Source organism: Cupressus sempervirens, chromosome 8 (assembly GCF_028749045.1).
Source record: "Cupressus sempervirens isolate cs-2001-9-10 chromosome 8, ASM2874904v1, whole genome shotgun sequence".
NCBI lineage: Eukaryota > Viridiplantae > Streptophyta > Pinopsida > Cupressales > Cupressaceae > Cupressus > Cupressus sempervirens.
The window spans coordinates 144,416,213-144,444,192 of NC_143125.1; the positions used below are offsets into that span (position 1 = coordinate 144,416,213).

The 27,980-nt window shown below is 35.8% G+C and overlaps 1 protein-coding gene across 2 annotated transcripts in view; it reads right to left on the bottom strand.

The window, feature by feature from the left end:
- Positions 1-27,980, bottom strand: part of LOC149541961 (transferases, transferring acyl groups) — a 185,652-nt gene that overhangs the window by 135,579 nt on the left and 22,093 nt on the right. For both annotated transcript variants that reach the window (XM_089797011.1, XM_089797010.1), the window contains exon 3: positions 13,618-13,663. In XM_089797011.1, the coding sequence (XP_089653137.1) occupies positions 13,618-13,663 (46 nt within the window). The remainder of the gene's footprint in view (positions 1-13,617; positions 13,664-27,980) is intronic.

A 27,980-nucleotide genomic window follows, 5' to 3' on the forward strand; every position in this document is an offset into this window, starting at 1 on the left:
GAAATGGAGCCAAGGCTAAAGTAAGAATTACCTATTTTTACCAGCCTGTTGCGTTCCTTAGTCAAGTCCGCAAACTCTTCAACTGCCCGATCTGAGAGCTTTCTGTCCCGGTAGAAGTTAATACCCTCCGTGTCAAGCCTTGTTGCTTCAGTAATGATATCTTCAGAAACCTCCATCCTCTAATTCCCCACCCAAACACTCCCATCTTTCCATGTTTTGATAAATTGTCAGGTAATGGCAGGGTTACTGCCTTTCAATTTCAAAATATAACCAGTAAAATTCCCTTGCTCCAGTATGTCCCAAATCTCACTCTTCTTCTTCCACTCTTTGCAACTAGCCAGTTCAATTCTCTTTCTCCTTCCTACCATTTTCTTGTCACTAAAATGATGACTCTCGCTTCTCAAAAAAAAACCTACAAAAGAAAACCAAAGTCGAAATCGCAACTAAGTATTTTTGTGAGAAAAAAGACCCATAATCCGTGTGGTATTGAATGGTAATACACTGTCCTTCTCATCATAACCCACCGCTTCTCTATCCTGCCCATATCATCATTACTCCTTGCTGGTGTATTCATCATAAATGAAACATTTTTGTTTACTTCTAGCCTTGCCATGCTCAATCAATAAAAACCCCTCCATAGGGATGATATCATTGTGATTCCAAATTAACTTTTCATCACTCTTGTAGGCCACACTAGCCGCCCAGTCAGCAACTTGATTCGTTTCTCTATAATTGTGAGTGAACACAAATTTCAAACAAATTGATAAGATCTATGGCCTTACCTATAATATTATTAATAGTCCAAGAAGGATCAATAACTTTATTAAGACAATTAATTATATTAAAGGAGTCCCCCTCAAGCCATATCTTATTCAAATTCAATCTTGCATGGCTAAGACCACAAAGGGCCGCACTTGCTTCTGCCACATGGTTAGTTTGAACCCCAATAGGAATGGCCATTCAACCCACTCTATCCCTATTCATATTCCTAATGATGATACCACAACCAGTTGTTCCTGGGTTGCCCTTTGAAGCCCCATCAAAGTTAACCTTATACCAATCCTTCGGAGGACAATCCCATCTTGCTAGATCCCTAAGGTTAGCACCATTTTACACAAGACTAAGACCATTCAAATTCCAATTTTGAAACACTGATTCTTCCCAAGCATTCTGAGGTTGGTACCCTTTTCCACAGGATATGATATTCTCAGACACCATATTCTTAATCTTACAAAACAGCTGACCTGGATTAATTTCTTTACCCCTAAACAACCTATCATTACGTTCCTTCCAAATGCCCCAGCAAAGGAACGGGGAAATAAAATCCCACAACCTCATAACCAAAGTATTAGTAGAGGGAGACTTCCACCCATTAAAAAATCTTGTATTGTAACTAGGAAGACCCAGGTAATATTCAGCAAGCCACAAACCTTTTCCCATAATCTTCTAGTAAAAGAACAATGAATAATCAAATGATTAACAGATTCATCAGCTTCCTTGCAAAGATAACATCTATTGACAATGTTGAACCCTCTTTTCAACAAATTATCTGTTGTCAGAATTTTATCCTGTAGAAGAATCTAAAAAAAATTGTTAACTTTGGGAGTCATACCTTTAAACCAAGCTTTAGCCTAGCAAGGCTCTTGGTGCTCTTCAAATGCATTAACATACACCGAAGACACAGAAAATAATCCATGGATTATATTTCCAAATTAGAGCATCCTCCTCATGGCTTCAAAATTACTAATGTTAGTGTTATAAATTAGTAGAGTTTTAAGCGACTCTATAACACCCCTAGAATCAAATGAAAGACTAAGATAACTTCCAAAAGAGAATGGCAAAACAATTGCATTAAGATGCAATAATGATATTATTAATAATGGACATAATGAACATGCACATAATAGGCCTGCATATATAGGCAAGGCAGTGAGAGACTATAATGAGTAGATAAGCTATCACCCACATAGGGTGGATCATGCTCCATTATGCCTAAAGTACGTGCCATATGATGAGGATGATAATGTGATATCTGTACTAAAGGTGGATTTCACACATAAAGTGGAATGTGATAACAACTATCACCACCTAAAGTGTAATTTCTCCTATACTGTGTCCTAATATAAATGCAAACTCCTAGGTATCTTATATGCAAACTACTATACAACGCATTATCCTTAGTAAGCTTAAGTGTAATCAATGAATATTTAATTACAACAACACACCTCCTTAGGTGCAATTTAAGGGAATGAACTTAAACTCACAATGCAAGATGGGTCCCAGCTACTGGGCCATTCAGGTACCCATGTACAATATGTAATGCAATAATTAAATGCAATCTCTCATTGAGCAGAGAAAGGGAGAAAACCTCATGGGACAAGACTCCCCTCCAAAAAGAGAGATTAAAACACACAAGATGCATGGATGGATAGAGGACTCAAGAACCCCCAAAGAATACATACATCATGTATATACAAACATACCCCAATAGGAAGGATAGAAGGAGACATGATACCCCCCCATAATGAAGAAGCTCAATGTTGATGAAGTGTACCTTCAAACAAAAGATAATCCAATGCCTCCAAGCAACATGTCTTCCCTTAGGAAGGGGTAAATCTATCAAATGATGAAGAAGCTAATTCATGTGCAAATGGAAGGAGGAAGTCTCCAAGTATGCAATCTAAAGACTAGATAGATGTCTCCAAGCTCAAGGAATTTATTACATCATCAAACTAAACCATGAAATGTGATAACAGACTGAAGAAGAAGGATCAAGAATACCAATCTCCAAAGAAGGTGAAGAAGTATCTCCAACTCCAACTGTAATGAAGTTACCATCAAAGAGAAGAGAAACCCCCTCAAGTATGTCTTCCAAATTCGCATTATGAAACTCAACAAACAATGTTGAAATGTCATCCAAGTAGTCATTCCACACTGCAAGATATGGGAGTAGGAAGCTCAACACTCGCCTCAAGGACACAACGATTCAAGTGTCCAAAGTTCTCCTCACAAACATAATTCACCCTTGGTTAAAGGGTTGCTATACATCATGAACATCATCTTCATCAACATGATGTGAAAAAGAATGTAAGTATGATGCATGATCAACAACTCCAATAGCTATAACATCCATGTCCCTAATGTAGACATGGTCTAGGGCAAAGTCAACACTTTTACCTTGTGTCCCATGAGTAATTTGATAAATAAAAAGAAGATTAGTGAGCATCATTATATGTCCCCTCTCCCATTAGCATAGAACCCTTCCCACAAACCTTCATGCATGTGTTGTTACACATCAATACATTAGGAGAATTACAAGGATCAATAGTAGAAAACATATCCATAGAAGATGCAATACAATGTGAAGTGCCTGAATCAAGAAGTCATTTACCTTGTTGAGAATGTGTAGAATCTATAAGAGCTTGACTTTTACCTTTATCCTTAGATGATGATGATAATGGAAAAGTTGTCGAATGTGTAGAAAAGACACTAATGAGGGCAACTTAATATTATTCTTTTGAAGAATGTGAGTGAGCTCATCAAGCTTCTTATGGAAACATTTATGTTCGTCATATCCTTGCTTTTTACAATATGCACATTTTTCCCTCCATTTTCTAGATGATTCCTCTCTTGAAGAGGACTTGGATTCAGAAGTACATTAAGAAGGAGAAGCATCACCTTTCTTATGATGCTTAGACTAATTATGTTGCTTCTTTTCTTTGCCATTGGAAGCCTTTGGAGTGGAGTTATTTACAAGAAGAGCATGATGCTTTGAAGGCTTCAATTGACCCATGCGTGCCAACTTTTCTTGTTCCCTTGTAAGTTGAGCTGCAAATTCATCAAGAGAAGGCATTGTGTATGCACTAACAAGAGCATCCATAGTAGCATAGAATATAGAAACAAATATTGAATATTCATAACCTATCTTGGAAGTAATAGATATGATCAATTGTTCATCCTCTTTAGCAATGCCATAATTAGAAAGCTCCGACTTAACCTAAGTGAACTTAGAGAAAAAGTCTTGAATATTGTCAAAATCCCTAAAATCTAGACCTATGAGCTCATTCTCCAATTTGAATTTTCTAATACTAAAATGTTCACCAAGGAGTCCTTTCATGGTTGTCCAAGCATCATGAGGATGTGCACAAGCCGTGATATGATCTAGAAAATTAGGAGAGATGAACGATCTAAGAGAGCTAAGTGCTTTATCCCAAAAATCAAACCATTTTCTCCTTTTATCAGCACCTATAGTTGGTTCTAGATTATGGCCAAAAGTCATTCTAGGCAATCCAACTTGTAATAATTGATTAGCCATGGATTCTTTCCATTCATTATAATTATATGGAGTGTGGAGTAACTTTTGAAAAATTCATTATACCACCAAACAATGACAAAAAAACAATTGATAACTTGGTGCAAATTAGAAAACTGAAATCCAAGGATTAGCCCAAGTGCTTATATAGCCCCAAGATGGCCTATTGCTGAAAGTGATATTTCCACTCCAAATGCAAACTAACACCAAAGCTTGAAAGTAGACAAAAAAATCATGTACTTTCTAAAAAAATTGCACTTGAAAATGTTGTCGTACGTTACCAACTGAGCCTAGAAGTTGCAAAATATAGAATTAGACAGGAACAGTCATGAAAATCTGCAATATATAATCAATCTTGCGACCAAAATAAAAAACTAATGCCACCACCAGAAAATTCAAGAAATTCTACCCCAAATTAAAAAAACATTGCTTAAAAAAAAGAACAAAAAATTTGCAGGATATAGCCCTCTGAAATTAGACAGCAAAATCAAAAACTTCAATTGTAAAGGCAAAATATTCGAACTCCATCATGATGGCATCCAAACCATGTGATTATATCAGGTAATCATATGGCCATCACAACAAAAAAAAACAAATACCTTGTGTGTGATGTGCACACGCCCGTCAATTTTAACCTCGTAAAAGTTGACATGGCGCAAAAAACAAGCGGAATGGCATATGTGGCTGCAAACTAGGCTAACGTGGTTGTTTGTTCTAGTAACATCAAAAAATGTTAAAGTGGCAAAATGTGCTTCTAACATGTGTCGCAACATGGAAGACTAGTAAGATGTCTTGTGGCACTGATGTGGCGTCGATGTTGTTCATATGGTCAATTCCAATTTATCCCTGAGTCATTTCCAAATTGTGTTGCATGTCTTTTCCTGATTGTGCGACAGGCGAAGGTGGAGATCCGCGTGGGTTGAAAGACCACTAATAATGTGTGGCAGTCACTGGAGGCTTGTAATGCATAGCAGCAAGAGAAACTGACCACTTTGGTGGCGGATTTGGGCGATCAAATGGCCATCGGTGCATTGGGAATTTAGATCCACATGCACTACACTGATAAAATCATACAGGTTTTATACCACTGACTGTGAGAGAGTTTGCAAAGGACATTAGCCTATGGTTACGTGTGTACTTTGCTCCCCGTGTTTGGGTGATTACCAATATTACTGTCGAAAATGTCGATTGGGTTGAGTTCTACAATCGCTATCTATGATAGAGAATTCTTTGCCCTTCTCACTCTAGAGATAGAGATATATTCTAACAAAACCCTGAGGAAATTCAGGTTGACCCCAAAAAACAAATTTTTTGCCCATGTATATATTTATAAAAACTGCAAATAACAAAATTCGAAAATCTGCAAAAATATATTGTTTTAATAAAAACGTATTGGGTTTGGCAAATCAGGTTGTACGACTCAATATACTAAAAAAATAGCCTCGAATTTGACTTTAGCCTAATATAGGAAAATTTATAGTCAATTCTCACTAAAACAGCTTTTCGGATGCAATGGTGATGCCCAAATTGCCAAATTTCGCACCCACAATCAAATCAAGCTAAGATTTTGCTTCTTGAGGAGTCTGATACCATGTTAGACTTTTAGGTGACTTTACAACACCCCCAGGACGAAATAAAAGACCAAGTTAACTTCCACAAGAAAATGGCACGGCAATTGCATTAAGATTAGAGTAACAAGAATCGCTCAAAAATAGCGTGAATCGGCGATTCAGCGATCAAATTCATGGATGGCGATTTTTTTGGAGTCGAAAATCGCCATCGCCGATTTCATCGAGTGAATCGCTTGAATCACCCAAATTGGCGATTCGTCCAAAAAATCGCCCAGATCGCCTGATAAAATCGCCAAGAAATCGCCCACGGCCAGTAAAGTATGGACTTGTAAAATTAAAAAAAATACTTGTTTTTTTTACTTTCTTTTTGACCTATTCTCTTTGTTATAACCCTAAAGGGCCTTCTATTTGTTTAACATGAGTAGAAGAGAGGAAAAGTGAGAGAGAAGAAGAGAAAAGAAAAGCCATAGGTTTCTAACCAGCAAGAAGGAAGAGCACAAAACAGATCAGCAATCCATTTGGGGAGGCCATCAATTGCATTGGGAGCATTAAGGAGCCAATCTCAACACTCCTCAACTCATTTGCAAGAGGTAAGTGCTCTCTTTTTTTTTGCATGTTAGTGTATTATGCATTTTTTCTTAAATTTTTAGTGTATTATGCATTTTTTGTTAAATTTTTATAGTTTTCAAGATTTTTAGTTTAGATCTTGAATGTTCTTTATTTTTACTAAGTTGCAAACTAGGGTTTGTTGTTTTGTAGCTTTTATTACCTTCAAACTTTGATATTTTACATTAAAAAAATTATTGCAGCAGCCTTTGCTTTCATTTTTCGCAAATTCGCAATGGGTAGAAAAGATGAATGTTGGAAATATAACGAAGAGTTTCTTGGAAGAACCAAATATCAAACAAAATGTTTTTTTTGTAAAGAAAAAATAACTTCTGGGGGTATTTATAGATTGAAATACCACATTGCTGCTATACCTAGACATGATGTTACAATTTGCACTCACCAAACTCCTGAGGCAAACCGCACTTGCTTAATGGCATTAGAAAAAATTGAAAAAGACAAAGCCAATAGGAAAATGCAACTTGAAGGGTTAAGGGGTATTGGCTCCCATGTTCCCGCATCCGTAACCGCATCCACATCTGCATCTACATCAGCTTCCGCATCTGTAGGTTGTGTTGGAGAGGGTTCTTCTAGGCCTCCTTTTTATCCTAGTTCTAGTGCTAGTGCTAGTGCTAGTCAGTCACATACTGAAACAGAGTCCCACACCAACCTATTGCAGCTTAGAGTGCGGAAAAACAGAATGGATAGTTACTTTGTGCCATGCTTGAGGGCATGGGTTTGAACAAGGAGATTCATGATGCTGCCAGAAAGGAGATATGCAAATTTTGGTACTTTTGCAACATTCCATTTATTGCAACCAGGTAATTGATTCTTTTTTCTTTGTTTTCTTTGAAGTTAAAATTAAAAGCAAAAGTAAAACTTTAATTATATCTACTTGTTTTATAATTTGAATCTTTGACATCTAAATTTTTATTTGTGACAAGGCTCCTTATTGGTAGAAGATGATAGATGCGGTTGCTATTTGTGGTCCGAGGTTTAAAGCCCCAACTGAGGCTGAGTTGAGCGGATACCTCTTGGATGAGATGGTAGAGGACATGAGGGCTGAGCTCGAGGAGAACCGAAAGGAGTGGATTGCAAATGGTTGCACCATCATGACTGATGGTTGGACAGATAGGAGGAATAGAACACTCCTCAATTTTCTTGTATCCTGTGGAGGTGATTGATCATTCTACTTTCCTACATACATAATTGTAAATTTTGCTTTGTTGAATGCTAATTTGTTGATGATCCATTTAATATTCTAATTCGTTGTTTTGTTACTTGTAGGATATACCATGTTCATCAAATCCATCGATGCTTCCGCACATGTAAAAATTGCCACATACTTATGTGAGGCTATTGAGGAAGCCATAGCAGAGGTGGGAGAACAAAATGTAATCCAGGTGGTGACGGATAATGCAGCAAGTTATGTTGCTACAGGTAAACTTTTAACTTTTCAAGTTGTGAAAATAAATTTATTTGAATTTTGAAATTTGAATTTCTAATTGACTTAAAATTGTTGTAGGTAAATTTTTGATGGAGAGGCACCCCACCATATTTTGGTCCCCTTGTGCAGCACACTGCATTGACCTCATGTTGAAGGAAATTGGCAAACTTGAGTTTGTCAAGTCATGTGTAGAAAGGGCAAAAAACATATGCAAATTCATTTATAATCATTAAAAACATATGCAAATTCATTTATAATCATTCATTTGTCCTTAGCACAATGAGGAAGTACACAGAAGGCAAGGAGTTAGCTCGCCCAGGTATCACGAGGTTTGCCTCGAATTTCATCACCCTACAGTCCTTGTTGACATCAAGGGATGAATTGAGGAGCATGTTGGATTTCCTCTTCCTATGCTATGACCACTGCAGGGATAGATGTGGCGGATTGCATATTTGATGAGGATGGTTTTTGGAAACCCGCTAGAGAAATCCTGAAAGTAAATTTATTGCAATTTAACATTTAGTATTTTACTTTTACTTTAAGTTATATTATTTTATATTTAAGTTTTGACCCAAATTTTTTGTTTTACTTTATATGTAGGTCACTGAGCCCCTTATAGCTTTGCTACGAACTGCTGATGGGGAAAAGCCCTCTATGGGCTACATTTATGAGAGCATGGATAGAACCCAATATGCAAGAGTGCAAGAGAGGTATGGCCCTATTTGGGACATCATCGATAGAAGATGGCAGAATCAACTCCATCGACCCATCCATGCAGCAGCTTACTTTCTGAATCTGGCATTTCGTTTCCGTCCTGAGTTCAAGGTGGATGCGGAGGTTCTCACTGGCTTATACACAGTGATTCAGAGGTTGAGTAGCGATGAAGATAGCGCTACTGCGATTGTTGAGCTAGACCAGTTCAACAATAAAGAGGGGCCACTTTTCTCTGGCAAGATGGCCATAAATGCTCAAACAACACTACAGCCAAGTAAAAATTAAATAATATATTCAATGTTCATGAATCTAGATTCTAAACTTAAAGTTGATTATGTAATTTTAGAGTTAACTTGTAATTTGTAAATGAGACTAATTGTTTCTATTTTCCCTTATTGCAGATAGATGGTGGCAAATGTTTGGGGCCACAACCCCAAAACTTCAAAAAATTGCCATCCGTATTCTAAGTCAACCAAGCAGCACTTCTGGATTTGAGCGCAGTTGGTCCATGTTCGAGCACATCCATTCGAAGAGGAGAAACAAGTTGACAGTGCAGAAGTTGAATGATATTGTCTTTGTTCATTACAACCTCCGTCTTAGGATCAGACAGATTTTGGGCACTGACTCCTCTCCGATCATTCTGGAGGAGATTGATCCAGAATCAAAGTGGCTCACAAAGGTTGTGGATCCAGTCGTCACTGAGGAAGACCGTGCATGGGTTGACCAAGTGGATATAGAGGCTAAGGCAACTAGAGCACGTTCTTCAGGCATTGGTAGACGCACACGTGCAAGCACAAGCACAAGCCCTAGCGACGTTCGTGAGCCCATCTTACATGCAGGAGATATGGCTTTGCAATCCTCTAGGACCTACATTAGACGCCTTGCTACTAGGCAAACTGGATACTCAAAGGCTGAGGCTACAGCCGAGCTTCAGGATGATGTTGAGGATGATGATGATGACTATGAGTCTAAGGCTTGAGCTGGAGCCTTGTTTTTATATTTTGTTTACAGATATTGATACTGAATCATTGATAGACATATGTTTCAAACTTTCATGGATCTTCATTTTAGATTCTTACATACATTTATGATTTGATGTCTTATGGATCATCTTACATACATTCTATGATTTAAATCATTATGATCATTTGATTTCTATTTACTTCAGCTAGCCTACAATTTACATTTTAGATAACATAGTTACGTATGTGATGGATTTTATGTTCCATGTTTATGTATGTTAAGTTTTAACTTCTATTTGATGATGTTATAGTGTGTTTAAGTTATATTCAATAAAGGGTGCATGAAATAAGTTTTAAATTGTTAAAATCTTTAAATTTAAAGAGTTTTTTCAAATTTGCCGATTCATCGCCGATTCACGATTCGATTCGGCCTTGCCGATTCCGATCCGATTCCGATTCTTGTTACTTTGATTAAGATACAAGAATGATATTGTTGATAATGGACATAATAAAAATGTACATAATAGGCTTGCTTGTATCGGCAAGGTAATTGCATGTTATGATAAGGAATAGTTAAGTTATCGCCCACCCAAAGTAGAATCACATGTCAACCAAACATGGATCATCCTCCATTATGCAATGAAGTATGTGCCAGATGCTGAGGATGATAATGTGATAAGTGCCCTAAAGGTAGATCTCACACATAAAGTGGAATGTGATAACAACTATCACCGCCTAAAGTGGAAGTGGAATTTCTCCTACACCGTGTCCTAATATGGGTGCAAACTCTTGGGTGTCACATATGCAAACTATTATGCAATGCATGATCCTAAGTAAGCTTAAGTGTAATTAGTGAATATCTAATTGCACCGACAAGTATTATTATAAAGCATTGATGTGAATGTTATTATATAATGATGATCAAATTATATCTTTAAAAACATTAAATAACATATTTTATTTATTTTCTATAAATAACTATTGCATCTCTTGGTTTAAAATGAAGCAAAAAATAAAATAAAGTAAAATAGAAAATAGAAAATGTGGAACGGCTGGCTATTTCTGAAATTTAATTGTTTTCTGTAGTGGATTTTAATGGTCTAGGAAGTAACTAAACTACTTTATGGGGATTATACTTCTCATGCATGGTGATGGGCAGTGGATCTTAATTGTTTTTTGAATTAAAATGGAAAAATTCTTTGATTTTCTCAGAGGGGGTTTTCTGAAGTTATGGAAAATTGTTTTTGGGAAGAATACGCAAGGAATCAGGAAATTGCAGACTGAAGAATTAGCTTGGTGAAAAAAGGGAAATATATTTGAGGTTGAATGTTTCCAGTTAAGTTTGTGGATCTTCATATTTCATTTATAAAAGAAATCAAAATTTCAGAAGTCCTGTAAAGAAATTAGTATTCCTGGATTTTATTGTTAAGCATCTTTTACTTTTGTTTTCTGGTCTATGTTTAGCACATATATTGCATAAAATGTAATGTGTCATGGTTAAGTTCATGATATATGCAGTTGTATTTCTCACGTTAGTTGCTTTCTTCTTTTTTTCTCAAATAATTATTTATCTTAATTAATTGTGCTGTCCATGTTTCTGCTATCGTATTGTGGTGACTTTGCCTAAACACAGATGTAACACCCATGCCAGGAAACCCAAAAGGACAGCACAGTTCGTTAAGATAAAGACAAATTTGACATTTCATACGTACCAGATACTTAAAGTCTTAAGGCAATAAAATGCACAAAAGCAGGATATATGCCTCAATCAATATGGCTCAAACCAGGAAATAGGTTTGATATATAATGAGTCTCACATTGAAAGGAGCCCATGTATAACTACTGTAACTCCAAATGATATTCCCACACTGAAATGAATACACCCAGTTTGTTCCAGATTAATCATTCAATATAGTTACATGCAGATGCTCAGCCAATATAAACTTTCTCTGCTATCAAATATTTTCACCCATCTATCATTGTCCTCGTTACTATGAGATCAGAGGTAGATTTTATTGCCTTTTCAGAGACTGCTCTTCTCTTTCAATGTTCTTCAACTTCATTGATCAGCGGTGTCTTGCACTTTTTCTTCAAGAAGCCACCCATCTTCAAGAGATTACCCTGCAGTCTTTTATTCCTCAGGAGCGTACTTTAGATCAGCTCATTACCACCTTTTTCTCTCCCTTGTCTCCTCCATGGGGTTTGAAAAGGCCTTCCACGACTTCTCATTCCAGATCAATCAGACATTGTACCAGTCTCTCCAGGCAGTGACAGTCTTATAGCGGTCCCTCACGGCATTCTAAGGCTATGGATTGTTCACGAGCGTACCTCTCTATTACTGATTTCTTTGTGGCAAGGAAGGACCCTTAGTCCTTACCTTGTCTTATTTTTCGTTTGTCTCTTGCTTTTGTTTCTTCTCAGTCACCGTTTGGTGCTTTTGCTTTGGCCGGCTCTTCTGTTTGTATGCTCAGTCCCATAAACCATTTTTGGTTTTTCGTGGACATTAATATTATCTTATCTTATCGTATAGCATCTAAACATTTCAATATGTAACTTTAAATTTCATAACATAAACTTTTTGCACCATTCCAGAAAGGCCAAAATATAATCCTCTTCTAAAAACACTGCTCGTATCTTACTGAATAAACTTTGGGAATAAAATATTATCTCTGTGAATCCGAAATTTGTCATGTCATCTGTCTTTCCAACTCCAATGATTTTTGAAAACTCCATTAAATCCACCTAAAGAATCAGAGTGAATTTTCCAAGGCCATTTAGGTCAGGTCTTGCACTGACAAAAATGGGGCTTTCCAGGCTGCAATCCCAATAAACAAATTTGAGAAACCTATCAATTCGATTGAAGAAAATTATAAATTATGCCATGCTTTCCTCGAGTCTAAAGACTCCCTTTATAATCTAATGTTTTAGTATCCCTACAGCTACATTACTAACTTTAATTGATTTCCATTTTCTAAAGACACTTGATTTAACAATTAATTATCTATTACCTTCTAATCTCGTTAAGTAATTATATTGAATAATTTATTTAATTCCTTCTTTCAGACTTTGGGAATTGAATAATACTTTATTTTTCAAACCTGTCAGAATGGGGACATTACATGTGTATTCTCTCTAACCAATGTACTGACAACACCCTTATCTCGAAAGGCATCTAAAAGTATCTAAAGAGTACCCAAATGAAAGAAGGCAGTTATAAGAAATGCTGACAGAGTGTAGAAGCATCTTGGTCTCTAACTATCATATCTGTCTAGTGAAGATCAAGATGTCCCCATTAACAATCTACAGAAAATGCTTCAATCAAACACACCATAAAGGATAAAAGGGTAAGGGGACGAGACGTGAGTGACCTTAGCATATCATCTCTGTATGTTGTCTCTAATTACTTTATTGATAACCCCTTATCTGAAAGGGAGTTCAAAGGCATCTCAACAGTATCCTGAGGAAAGAAGGCAGTCAGGAAAAATTGACAACCTGAAAAAGCATCCTGGTCTCTAAATAGTATAACTGTCTAGGGAAGATCAAGATAGAAACCCATTTTGAGAACAAAGCACTACTATGGTAATAATATTGTATTTTTCTCAGTTTAACAGAAGAAGCTCTCATGGACCTAAGTCCATGGAGATAGAGACAATAGAGAAACATAATTAGATTGACATTCCAGACAAGAACATATGAAGTTAATGAGAGTATTACACCTCTAGACTCTAGTAAATAAGCATATACTCCTAGCATTTAAGATGCAAACACTTGATAATTTTACTACTTGAATTGCCAAAAGTAGTGACAACTGAAACTACAAATAGAAAAAGCTAATCAGAAATAACTATCCCAAAATGTCCAGTATTAGACGATACTCTGCTATTTATTCATTAAGCAAAATTCTGAATGTCTGAAAGGATACTCAAAATGGGAAACTGTATCAAAGCATTAAAAAATAACAAGTATGAAATGCATTCAAAGGTTAAAGAGACAAAATAAGCTTACCCCATTTGGTAGTAAAAACACCCCATTGTCGCAGGAGGATAAGAACCTGAAGTCAGATATTAAAAAGAACATTTTAGCATTCAAACAAAAGATGGTTACATTTTAGAAAATAATATTCACGCAAGAATTGCTGTAGAGATTGAAGGACGTGATATTATTCTACTCAGTGCTTGAATGTTGTTGCTGAACTCCTATTGCTTTAAACTCTTCAGTGTTAGATTGACTAATTGTGTAACCCACCTAGACAATGCTCAAAAGTCAAAACTATCATCAAAAAACTTATACGGAAGGAAACAAAGGTGATTGCTGCACTCATAACTACATTGAATGTTCATCTGCTTAAATAAAGATGTATTGGAGAAAGAATCAGTACTAACTAATGCAATATGGTGTCAGAAGTGCTTCTGAATTGATAGGCTTCAAAGGGACTCTCTCAAAATGCTGGTACTAATATCATGAGATGTTACTTACAGAAGACATGAAAAGAGAGGCATAGCAGATAATTCATAGCATGTGTAATCAATAAGGAGATAATATCTTGCCATATATAATGACAGATACGTACAGATTGGACAGGCTAATTCAAACCAAAGAGTATTCTCCAATAAGTGAGCTGCTGTATAAGTAAGTCACCTGCTCTTATATGATAGATTTTCCTCTAGAAGTGTGGACTTTTAGCTCTGACAGTACTCAATCGACCAGCTTATTAAGGTACTAGTTGAACTCCAAGCCAAACCAAAATATAGAATCTACTAACATATTGGAAATTTACCACCTAGGATTCAAACCCAAAGTGACCCTCCAATGGGTCAGCCGCTCGCCATTGAGATATCTTTTCTAATGGGTTTGCCAAGAGAAGGTTTGAGAGATGAGAGAAACAAACATAAGCATGGAAATGGATTTACAAAAGGTGCTACCAAAGGATAGCAGAACAGACGTAATGTAGTATGCCGAAAGATCAAGTATCTATAATCGAAATATTAATATAATGATATAATAAAGTGTATCTTTATTGTTGTATATAATAAGCAGTTAGTGGTATTTAATGAGATGGTCATACCAGTAGCCTTTTGTAACTACATTGTATTATTAGGACACTCTCTTCTATTTTTTGACAATTTTCAATTGCACAACACAGCACACCAACTTCTCTCATTCTCCATTCTTCAATTTCATGTTTAACAACATTAGTATTAAAACTGGATCATGTTGAAGAAGCTTAGTCTGCTATATTGATTGTACAAATTTTGGAGGAATTTTGTTCATGTAATGTCCCTTATTGAGACCTTAATTTATCCTAAATTTCTAAATCGGGGGTTTAGATTGTAATGTCCCATGATAGGATTAGTCATTTATCTTATAGTAGATTTAAGTTATCTATACAAATTATTATCATCCATTCTTACCTTGTTACTATTCCAACTTAAAGACGAAAGGAGTAGGTGTCATCCAAGTTGCCTAGATACCAACTTGCAATGGATTCCCTTGAAGCTTATAGGTCCAAGTTTGTATCCATCAAGGCTTACGGAACGTTGAACCCTACCCTATCTTGGGACAAAGATCCGTTGCTTGCATTTATGCAAATCTCTCCTTGGTAACATCATGGTCCTTTCATAGATTTAATAAACATAGCAATAGGCCTGAGTGTATATATATATATATATATATACACACACACACACACACACACACACACGTATATATAGGAAAATTCTTGCCTTTCAAATACATGCATTAGATTCTTCTATTATATAGACTAAATATATATGTGCACTAAATGGATTCAAGATGATGTCTCTGAATATGATTCCCATATTCACAGACGCAAATATATATTATATAAATACTTTGCAAATGGGAAAATGTTTGATAGTACCTGTCTTGAGTCCTCTCTGCAAATATTAACCGAGACTAATATCCTGTCAAATTGAATGCCTTGTCTAATCTCCTCGTATTTGCTTCCCCACTGAGTAAGGGTCATATGATGTCCTTATCATTCCTTTACCATCATCTTGAGAAATTGACTGAGTATAAGGAATAAAAGAATTATCTTTTTGATGCCTTCTAATGATGCTTTTATTTTGCCTTACATATGTAGGAGATATTATCATGATCCATGCCTTTATGTATTATGATGATATATATTTCAAATGTTGTCTATCTAATGTTTTTTCATCATTTTATATCCCTACCATACACAGGATGTGCCTTTTGATTGTGTCTCCTAGATGTACAATGACTCCACAAATTAGAGTTTATTTGTCGTATTATCTTCCACATAATCTGCCAATGTGGATTTGAGTTTAAATTTGCGTAAGATAAATTATCGACATGGCTCAATCTTTGTTTTGCTTGTAGCATCAACGATATGGTTTGATCTTTGTCTGCAAGCTATATTCATTATTTACTAATTAATAATGTTTTTTATTAGTTAATTTTCTTAATTAATAATTATTTGTTCAATGATTTATATATGTTTGATATATGCATTATTATTTCTTTATTAATAATTATTTATCTATCATTTAATAATAACATTGGTGTTTGATTAGTATATATTAAACAATATAATATTTTGATCAGTTAATCAATTTATTTATTAACTACTTATTACAAAAGGGGATATTACAAGGAGGTAGTCAAAAGGCATAAAGCAAAGCGAGGTCACAAAAAATATTATGAGGTCATGGAAAAGTCGTAGTCATCAAAATTACAAGTTGAAAGCCCAACTTATGCATCAAATCAATTATGTGTTTCCTAGAGAAGGGCACATAAATATATCAAAGGTCGTATATAAGAGAACCATTGTATATTTCATGAGTTTGTAGAGGTCATCGTAGACCTTACCACAAATAAGTTTTAAGACTTGATTAATATCTTAGGCCCCACCTTATTTCTTTTCTTTAAGTTATGTTGCATTGGTCAAGTGGGCCCCTTGTCTCTTTGTATTCCTGACTAACGATCAATGTTTATGTGGCAAGTTGGTGTATCTTCTTGATTTTATCTTCTCAGGGATTGCCAGCAATGTTGACACATGTACTTGCCATTTCCATCGGTCATGGTCGCCTTCTTTTTTGGCTCTCCTCGGTGGCATTAACTGTGAATTTATGATGCTAGTTTCCTTAGTCAGGAATTACTTTCTCAGCATTACCAATCGCTATTTTTTTGATACCCGTGCAAGGTCATTTCCTGATAATCTAAGCTCCATCACTTTTGAGATTGCAAACCCATGCAAATACAACGGGAGTTTCCTCAAATATCAACTTTTCATGGCAAATGCATTTAATAATCCGTTGTGTTGGTGGGCATTAGTCGTTTGAAATGTTTCCTTAGGGACTATCTATCGAGAGCGAAGCTATTGTTTTGGGGGGGTGGACATTATTCATTACAGACTCTGGCGTTAAATGCAGTAGTAACATAGATTTATTTTTTATTCTTAGCATAATTTGTCTCATTACCTTAATATCGACAATATGCTTGACAATGTTAGTGGCCTTTCAATGATTTTGTTGAATATTTTGTGATCTTTCTCTCATTACACTCAACATCGCCTTTGAGATATTATCTAAGTTATCTATATTTTAGGCTTTTGCAATAAATTAAGTCTTGAACTATATTATTAGGTCTTTGACTCTTCATATGGCCTAAAATATATTATTGTAGTATGCATTACTTTGGTTATGTATTGAAGGTGCCCGAACAATTATCATCATGGCGTAAATCTTTAAGATAGGTATACTTTGAAATTGTTGTCCTCTTCCCTTTTCTCTAACTAAGCAAGAAGTAAATGAAAAGTGGGCTTCTAAAATCCCAGAGCTTGTTTAGTGATGCGCAAAGTAAGTCCCCCAATCACTAAACTTCCCATAAGAGGTCATTAGCTTACTCGAATGCAAATTTTAGTATCAACATTTTTTCTTTATTTGGTGATCACGGTGGAACTATTCACTTTCTTATTAAAAGAGGGTATATACGAGTCAAAGACCTTTCTCTAGGCCTTACACTGCCAACCACCCTAGATCATTGTTGCTAGTATATATGTTTGTGTCTTAACCAAGTTCATCATCATCGAATGTGTCCAAAACTTTGCCACCTCCCCCCTAAATATGGCCCTAGTCTAGGATAATGTAGCCCCCTCATACCATCAACAACCAGTCTAAACTAGGACCCCATCCCAGCTAATGCTTTTGCAGCCCTACCTGAATTCAACAAAGAAGGTGAAAAAAAACTAGAAGAGCATATGATGGTTGTACCAAAAGATCAAGCATCTATTATTAGAATATGTATAAAGATATAATTAAGTGTATCTTTATACATGTACATAATTAGTAGTTAGTAGTCATCAATGAGTGGCATGACCCCGTTAGAACACTGAATAAAAAGTAACATACTATCACCCATTATATATAGATGGAATACATACATGTAGAGGATTTGGGTGATGGGGAGAATTTTAGTAGTGATAAAGGATTACGATGGTAACGAGGAGCTTTGACCATACACCAACTCAAGAACGACAAATTGATATACTCAAATGTGTGTAACCAACCTTTACTGTAAATTATTTATTAAGAAGTGACATGTAAGTCCCTTATGGTCAAGATGTGACTCTTCATTCCCAAGAGGCATAGGCACTGGGAGATATGGTAAAAAATAGAATACAAACACCGTCCAAAGGAATCGATCGGGATTGATATTACAATTCATCTAAAAAAAAAGAATATATCTAAAGATAAATTATCATATATACTGCAAGGAAGTATTTGAAGGGCGATTAGATTTAATTACTAGCAACAAAATTTTAGTGCAAATAATATGAAGGATTATACCAAATAATATTGATAAATAGTATATAGAGATTTAATTTTTAAAATATGAAATATAATCTATGATATTAACTTAATAATAGCATTCAATTTATATATAGATAGGTAGGTAGGTATGTAATAGATACTCTTCATCCAATTATCTTAACTTCCTCACTAATACCATTGAGAGGATAGGTTGGTTCTATGAGGGAGAAAAGCGGTAAAACCTCACAGTGTAGGAGGAAACTCCCAAGATGGGTCAAGGACATATATCATGAATCGATGTCCTAAGGAAAGGTAAATCCCCATCCTTCTTAATGTTATTGTTTAGGAAAGGAATGGAGAATTGGATGAGTATGCTAACTATCATGAGAATTGTGGATAATATTATCTCTTATGTTTAATTTAATTTCATCACATGGTAAAGTAAGATTAGAATTAAAATTTGAGTGGATCCCCAACAAGGGACATTACAATTGGTATCAAAGTATTAATCCCACATAGCCAAAGGGTACAAAAGCTTTTGGAAAGTGAAAAAAAACACCAACAACAAATTCCACTCAAAGGAATAACATGGGAGATCAAAAGGAAAATGACTTTAAGACATTCATGAAAATGACCAACAAAGCATTAACGGACCAAAATGAACAACCCAAGTACACTTGCAAGCCTAACAAAAGATAACTCAATTAATAACTTCAAGACCATCTCCCCAAATAGAAGAGACATAAGCTAATTCCAAAAATAATGGACCCTCTACATCTAGATTACCAAAGACTTCTTTCCTGCCCCAAGATGACATAACAACGGAGGAAGAAGCAATAAATCCACCTACCAATAGCATAGAAGAAATGGTTGTAGCATACACAACATCAAGCCCTGAGGTAAAGGGAACTATATCATTCAAGGAATTTTTTAAAGCAAAAAGATATTACATGACCAAAAAAGAAAAGAGGAATCCAAGTAAAGACTTGAAACATAAAGTAAACAAAATGACCCTTCCAAAGATTAATGGATTTGAAAAGATAACACTTGTAGAAAGTAAAGCCCACACACGCAGCTTGGGGGATGAATCAGTTGTGACCAAATTAAATTTAAATCCAACTTATTACATCCAACTTCAATAACCAAAACAATGAAGCATAACAAAAGATAGACCATGCACAGTGACACAAGGATTTGTTGACTAGGGAAACCCTTGATCAGAGGAAAAATCCTGGTGGGAGTGGCACCCACAAGATAGTGTACTAATTTATAAGTTCGTTGTAGAAGGAGGTGACTCTGTTAGGAGCCAAATACAATGCAATAGTCCCAGTTAAAGGACAGAGCCCTATTACGAGACCTTGAACCCTTGTTAGAAGGCTCTAACCTTGTTAAAGGTTAATAGGAAGACAACTAGACCCACTGTCCAAATTGCTCTAGTAACAACGAAGAGTAAATCTTAAGGATAACAAATCCAATGTACTAAATTGACCAATATTGCAACTCAATTGCCAATACAATTCCTTTGAAGCTCAACACCATGTATCAATCCAATCTCTATTTTGCTCTGATTATTCAGCCTTCAAACTCGCATCATCTCACCACACACATGAAAGAAAGTACAAGTGATATTTTCTAGCCAAGACAAAAATATTTCCTTTAGGCCCTTCTCAAATGACTAATTAGGTCAGCCTGTTAAAGCTTCCCCGATATACAAGTAATTACATAGGACCTCACTAAGGCATACATACCTTCTTAAGCATCATCACAATTATTACAATAAGGTGCCCACGCGTTACAATACAATTAACACAATCTTCAATAAGGATCAACATGTTACACCAACACGATCAACTACCAATAAAACATATCACACGTTTAACTTCAACCACCTCTCTAGAATGATCTCTAAAACTTGTTAACACGAACATGTCTTCAACCACAATCCAAGCTCACTAACCTTAATTGCATCTTGCAGATAAGATACAGCCAATTTACCAACAACTGTATGTGACATTAATTCCTGCTCATTGGTCTGCTACAAGTCTTCACCAAATGAACTCTAGCTCAACCAATGTTCATCACAGAAAATACTTCATTTCACCAATCATAGACATCTCGAATTCATTCTTCTTTTCATCAAAAAACTTCACTTGCTTCATCATTACTTCCAAAAACATCATAAACAAATACAACAATGATCAACAAGCCATCTAAATTTGTCCTTAAGTACATATTATTGTTTGCATTCCCTTTTGTGAAACCCAAACTTAGTAAATGTTTAGCTAGCCTTGCATACCAGGCTCTAGGTGCTTGCTTTAATCCATACAGTGTTTTCTTCAATTTACATACCATGTCTTTGCCTTCAATTAGTGGAAAAACATCAAGTTGTTCAATAAATACTTCTTCCTCGAGTTCGCCATTCAAAAATGTTAAATTGACATCCATCTAATATACCATGAAACTCTTGTTAGATGCATAAGCCAAAAACATTCTACTAGTTTTTAATCTTGCAACGGGAGAAAAAGTTTTTTCAAAATCTATACCTTGTTGTGAATATCCTTTGCATACTAACCTTGCTTTATTTCTCACAACTTCACTTGTTTATTTATTTTTTTCTTGAATACCCATTTTGTACCAATGACATTCTTATCTTTAGGTCTAGAAACCAATTCCCATGTCTTATTCTTCTCTATCTGATCAAGTTCCTCTTTCATTGCATTTACCCAAAATTCATCGTTGCATGCCTTATCAATAGTTATAGGTTCAACTTGTGAAATTAGACAAGTTTCTTCCCTTACCTTGCCTCTTGTCATCACTCCTCTACTAGCATTACCAAAACTTTGATCTTTCGGATGATTCCTTGCAACATATTTTGGTGTCCTTTGCTCTTCTGTAGGTTCTTCTCTAGGTTCATCTTCAAACTATACCAGTATTCCATTATCCAATTCAAAGAATTGTACTTGTTATGTATTATGATTAATCATTGGTCTTTGACTTGTACTAGCCCGATTTGAATTGTCATCTGAATCATAATCAAGTATCCTTTCTTGTACCTGAAATCTTTCATCAAATCCTACATTTGCACTCTCAACAATCTTCTTTAATCTCTGATTATAACATCTTATGCCTTGCTCTTAGTAGAATAACTAAGAAAGATACCTTCATCACCCTAGGGTCAAACTTCCTTGTATCATCTCCTCTCTTAATGTTATATTTACTCACAAAAATTTTGAAGCATTTCACAGTATGTGTATGACCAAACCACAACTCATAAGGTGTCTTACATGTTCCTTGCCTGATCTGAACTCTATTCATAGTGTATACTGCAGTTGGAACAGCTTCTCTCCAATAGGCATGTGCTACATTGTCTTCTAGCACCATCGCTCTAGCTACCTCACTCACTCTTCTATTCCTTCTTTTTGATATTCCATTTTGTTGTGGGGTCTTAGGAGTTGAAACCTATCTACGAATTCCATTGTCTTCACAAAAGGTAATAAACTGATTTAATGTAAATTATCCTCCTCTATCAAATCTTAGGCATTTGATTCTCATACCAGATTCATTCTCAAATTTAGCCTTGAATATCTTAAACTTGTCAAAAGCTTCTGATTTCTCTTAGAAATGCAACCCACATCATTCATGTATAATCATCAATGAAAAGAATAAAGTATCCTTTACCATAGAAAGTTTTAGTCTTTGTATGACCACACAAATTTGTATGAACAATCTCCAACTTCTTTGAAGTAGCAAATAAGAAAAGACCTCTTCTTCTGTTTAGCCATCACACATTCCTTGCACATCATGTTAGGGGGTTTCATAATTTTTGGTAGATCTCTTACAGCGTTAAAGTTTCTCACCTTAACAATATTATTGAAGTTTAAATGACAAAATCTTATATGCCACAACTAACTGTCATCCACTTTTACAACTAAACAACTTATCTCAATAGCATTCAACTAAAAAACATTACCTTTAGTTCTTGTACATGTACCAATCAGTTTTTCATACTTATCCTTGATTATAAATGTCTTCTCAATGAATTGCAGATGAGAGCCCATATCAACAAGCTATCCAACACTCAATAAGTTATGTTTTAATCAATCAACAAAGTATACAGCCTCAATGTTAGTTTTACCATCAAGTGTAATAGATCCCTTTCCCTTAATAGGACAAGGAGCAATGTTTGCCAACTCTGACTACTCCACCATCATAATTGTTAACAAATTTATCTTTGTCACTATTCATATGATGTGAGCATCCACTATCGATTATCCAATCAGATTTCTTTTACTAACATGTGACACAAGTGCTTTTTCTTCTCTAACAGGACTTTCACTGCCTTAATAGCAACAAATCATATCTCACCTTCATCATCACTGTCTAAGAAGTTAATTTCCTTAAGTTCAGTTTCATCATCACTTGCATACAAACAATCATTTGGAATCTTTGACTTCTAAGGCTTCCCAGGCTTAACTTTTGGTTCTCTCTTTGGACATCTAAAAGAAAAATGACCAAATTCCTTACAATGCCAACAAACAAAAGCTTTCTTACCTTTGGGTTCTCTTTTTGCAATCAATGAAACAAGCTTATCAATTTTCCTTTCCTCTTCTTCAAGAGGTGCCCAATCTATAGCATAGTTTCCACTAGTACTTGCACTTTTTGTTAGTACCCTTTTATCATTACTCACACTAGCTTTGAAAGTAGTTTCACCTATAGAAAAATTATCTCTTAGCCTACTAGATTCAAATGCTTGCAATTTTCCAATCAAAGTCTCTATTAAAATCTTGCAAAAGAGGGATAACTTCTTCTAATGCATTTACCTTGTTATCATAAGCAAGAGTTAAAGATCTTAGAATTTTGTAGCATACCTCATCTTTTGATATTGTTCCTCCAGAGCTCTTTATATTTGTGACAATCTCAGTAATCCTTTGAACATATGACCTAACAGATTCATCCTCTTGCATTACGACACTTTCAAGCTTAGATTTCCAAGTTTATAACCTTGCCTTCTTTGTATGTTGATCACCTCCATATAATCTCTCTAATCTAGTCCAAATTTCATGAGCAAGATCAAGACCCTTTGCCTCAAAAAATTTGATTCTAGAAGTGCAACAATCAGTGCTTCTCTTGCAAACATATTGCACAAAAAGATCTTCTCCTCATCTGTACACAAAGGTAGATCACTTACCTTCTTCACAACAATTTGAGTCTTTATAATTAGCTAGTAGTCAATCCCCATGTAAAGCAAATGAGTTTACACCTTATCCTTGCAATTGTCATAGTTCTCTCCATCAAATTTCGAACTCTCTTTCCTAAATGCCATGGATCTCCTCAAACTTTCCTTCAAAGAGGAGCATCCTGATGCTCTGATACCAATTGTTAGAAAGTAAAGTCTACACACACAACTAAGAGGGGGCGGGAATCAAATCAAACTTAGATCCAGCTTATTATATCCAACTTCAATAACCAAAACAATGAAGCATAACAAGAGATAAACCATGCATAGTGACACAATAATTTTTTGACTAGAGAAACCCTTGATTAGAGGGAAAACCCTAGTGGGAATGGCACCCACAAGATTGTGTACTAATATAAAGTTACTTGTAAAGGATGTGACCCTGTCAGGAGCCGAATACAATGCAATCAGTACAACAATCCCTTGTTAGAAGGCTCTAACACCGTTAAAGGTTAATAGGAAGACAACCAAACCCACTATTCAAACTGCTCCAACAACAACAAAGAGTAAATCTTCAGGATAACAAATCCAATGTAATGAATTGACCAATACTACAACTCAATTGTAAATACAGTTCCTTTGAAGCTCAACACCATGTATCAAACCAATCTCTACTCTTCTCTAATTATTCAACCTTCAAACTCGCATCCTCTCACCATATACACGAAACATAATACATGTTATATCTTCTAACCAAGGACAACATCTTTCCTTTATACCCTTCTCAAATAACTAATTAGGTCGGCATATTAAAGCTTCCCCAATATGCAATTAATTACATAGGACCCCATTCAAGCATATATGCCTTCTTAAGCACATTATAATTATTACAATAAGGTTCCCACACGTTACAATACAATTAACACAATTTTCAATAAGGATCAACACGTTACACCAACACAGTCAACTGCCAGTAATACATATCGCATGTTTTACTTCAGAGACCTCTCCAGAATTATCTCTAAGACTTGCTAACACCAACATGTCTTCAACCAAGATCCAAGCTCGCTAACTCAGATACAACCAATTTCCCAACATTTATCTCATACAATATTTCCTGCGCACTGGACTGCTACTAGTCTCTACCAAAAGAATTTGTAACTCAACCAATACTTATCATAAACATTAGTGAACATAGACGTAGAATCTATACTCATCCTTGAACATAATCCTAAGCTTGCATAGCTTAACCTGTTATGTGCCAACTTCATTGTTCCGATAATCCTCTGTGATGTACAGAATCATCGTCAGGCATGAACTCATAAACATATGTTGTCATCAATGACAAAACCTATCGTTAATACAACACATAATCCATGTTCCAACCAGACCTGTACTCCTAACAATATGTAGGGTTACAAAAATTTAATACTTATGTTTCCCTTAGCTCAATAACAAAAGAGGGTGCAATGCAATTTGCTACTACATTTAGGGGGAGTAGCCCATGATGATGACAGCATGGAATCCACACCCTAGGACAAAACAACATAATCTCCTATAATGAGTTCTCACAAAATCCAATCAAAAGGTTTGACAAGAAGCGCCCCCAAAAAGATTTTAAGGAATTGACTCAAATAAAACAGCAAGGGGCATTGGAAGATTATGTAGCAGAATTCCAAAGAATTGTAGTTTGTGTTGCAAGAGTTGATGAAGATAGGTTGACCTACCTATTTACTAAGGGACTCAGAGAGATTCACTCAAGTGATTGGTAAGCACCCTTAAACCAACAAACCTAGATGATGTCACTGAAAGAGCTTTGAGGCTAGAAACATCACCTACAAACATCAAAACTACAAATGAGCATACAAGATCTCTCCACAAGTTTGATGGGCATTGTACAACCCTCGCATCCAACAATGAACTAAGGAGAAAGGATTTTGTTGTGACCTTTTCACACCATAGCCCTGTTGCAAATGGGGACCTCCACTTTTTGCTCTCGCAGTAGAATAACAATTTTAGGTAGCCTAGGTGCAAATTCATACTCTCCAAGTCAAGATCTCAAAGTTTGAGCAGCTTTAGATCTAGCTCTTTTCCAAAGAAGTGAAACCATTAGCAAGGCCCCAACACTTGGCCAAATTTAAGGAGAATAAGATCTGATATAATACTAAGAAATCTGGTTTCAAGTTCTCATAAAAGAGAAAAATTGGATATAAGAGGTGGAGACATCCCCTAGAAAGTAAAGGTAAAGTGAACTTAAGGACCAAGTGAGGGCAACATGCAATCTTGAGATGAAATTTGATGATGGAATCCATAGAATTTGGAGATCTTTTCCACAGATCTGGGAATGAACAAGTCAAATCATTGAGGAAAGGGTCAAATTTGTGCAAAAACTAAGGAAAACACAAGCAACACAAGTAGGAAAGTGATATTTTAAAGACAATGTTTGTGAAGTTGATAGAGTGAAGTAAACATTAAGGCCACTTCATTCCTATCAAGGGGGAGGTCAAATATAAAAATGAAAGGAAAAGTAAGTTGTGAAAGTGTCCTGAAATGAAAAGTTTGAAGCCTATCGAAGCCTAGTGTGAAATCTACATTACCCTTGGACAAGGTTGTCCAAGGATATTGTAGAATTCGCACTGGTCTTGGACACTTATGTCCAAGTTACTACTAATTTCCTCCCTTGGCATATGATCTGGTTTACGCCCCAAGCTCCCACCCCTCCACACCCCTCGCCCCCAACCCTTTTGTCGTGAATATCATCAATCTAGACTATAACCAAGCTTTTATACCATGAAGAGAGTCGGATCCAAAATTGGCAAAAAAAAGACTCAAGAAATAGGAAAAATCAAAGTACTGGTCAAATTGAAATTGAGAATGTTGGGCATCAATAGATACAACTTCAATATCAAGATTACTCTGCCATAAGATACAACTTCAATAGATACAACTTCAATATCAAGATTACTCTGCCATAAGATACAACTTCAAAATTGAGAATGTTGGGCATCAATAGATACAACTTCAATATCAAGATTACCTGAAATGAAAAGTTTGAAGCCTATCGAAGCCTAGTGTGAAATCTACATTACCCTTGGACAAGGTTGTCCAAGGATATTGTAGAATTCGCACTGGTCTTGGACACTTATGTCCAAGTTACTACTAATTTCCTCCCTTGGCATATGATCTGGTTTACGCCCCAAGCTCCCACCCCTCCACACCCCTCGCCCCCAACCCTTTTGTCGTGAATATCATCAATCTAGACTATAACCAAGCTTTTATACCATGAAGAGAGTCGGATCCAAAATTGGCAAAAAAAAGACTCAAGAAATAGGAAAAATCAAAGTACTGGTCAAATTGAAATTGAGAATGTTGGGCATCAATAGATACAACTTCAATATCAAGATTACTCTGCAAATGGGGACCTCCACTTTTTGCTCTCGCAGTAGAATAACAATTTTAGGTAGCCTAGGTGCAAATTCATACTCTCCAAGTCAAGATCTCAAAGTTTGAGCAGCTTTAGATCTAGCTCTTTTCCAAAGAAGTGAAACCATTAGCAAGGCCCCAACACTTGGCCAAATTTAAGGAGAATAAGATCTGATATAATACTAAGAAATCTGGTTTCAAGTTCTCATAAAAGAGAAAAATTGGATATAAGAGGTGGAGACATCCCCTAGAAAGTAAAGGTAAAGTGAACTTAAGGACCAAGTGAGGGCAACATGCAATCTTGAGATGAAATTTGATGATGGAATCCATAGAATTTGGAGATCTTTTCCACAGATCTGGGAATGAACAAGTCAAATCATTGAGGAAAGGGTCAAATTTGTGCAAAAACTAAGGAAAACACAAGCAACACAAGTAGGAAAGTGATATTTTAAAGACAATGTTTGTGAAGTTGATAGAGTGAAGTAAACATTAAGGCCACTTCATTCCTATCAAGGGGGAGGTCAAATATAAAAATGAAAGGAAAAGTAAGTTGTGAAAGTGTCCTGAAATGAAAAGTTTGAAGCCTATCGAAGCCTAGTGTGAAATCTACATTACCCTTGGACAAGGTTGTCCAAGGATATTGTAGAATTCGCACTGGTCTTGGACACTTATGTCCAAGTTACTACTAATTTCCTCCCTTGGCATATGATCTGGTTTACGCCCCAAGCTCCCACCCCTCCACACCCCTCGCCCCCAACCCTTTTGTCGTGAATATCATCAATCTAGACTATAACCAAGCTTTTATACCATGAAGAGAGTCGGATCCAAAATTGGCAAAAAAAAGACTCAAGAAATAGGAAAAATCAAAGTACTGGTCAAATTGAAATTGAGAATGTTGGGCATCAATAGATACAACTTCAATATCAAGATTACTCTGCCATAAGAATGCTTCATTTCTATTTTATTTCTTATTC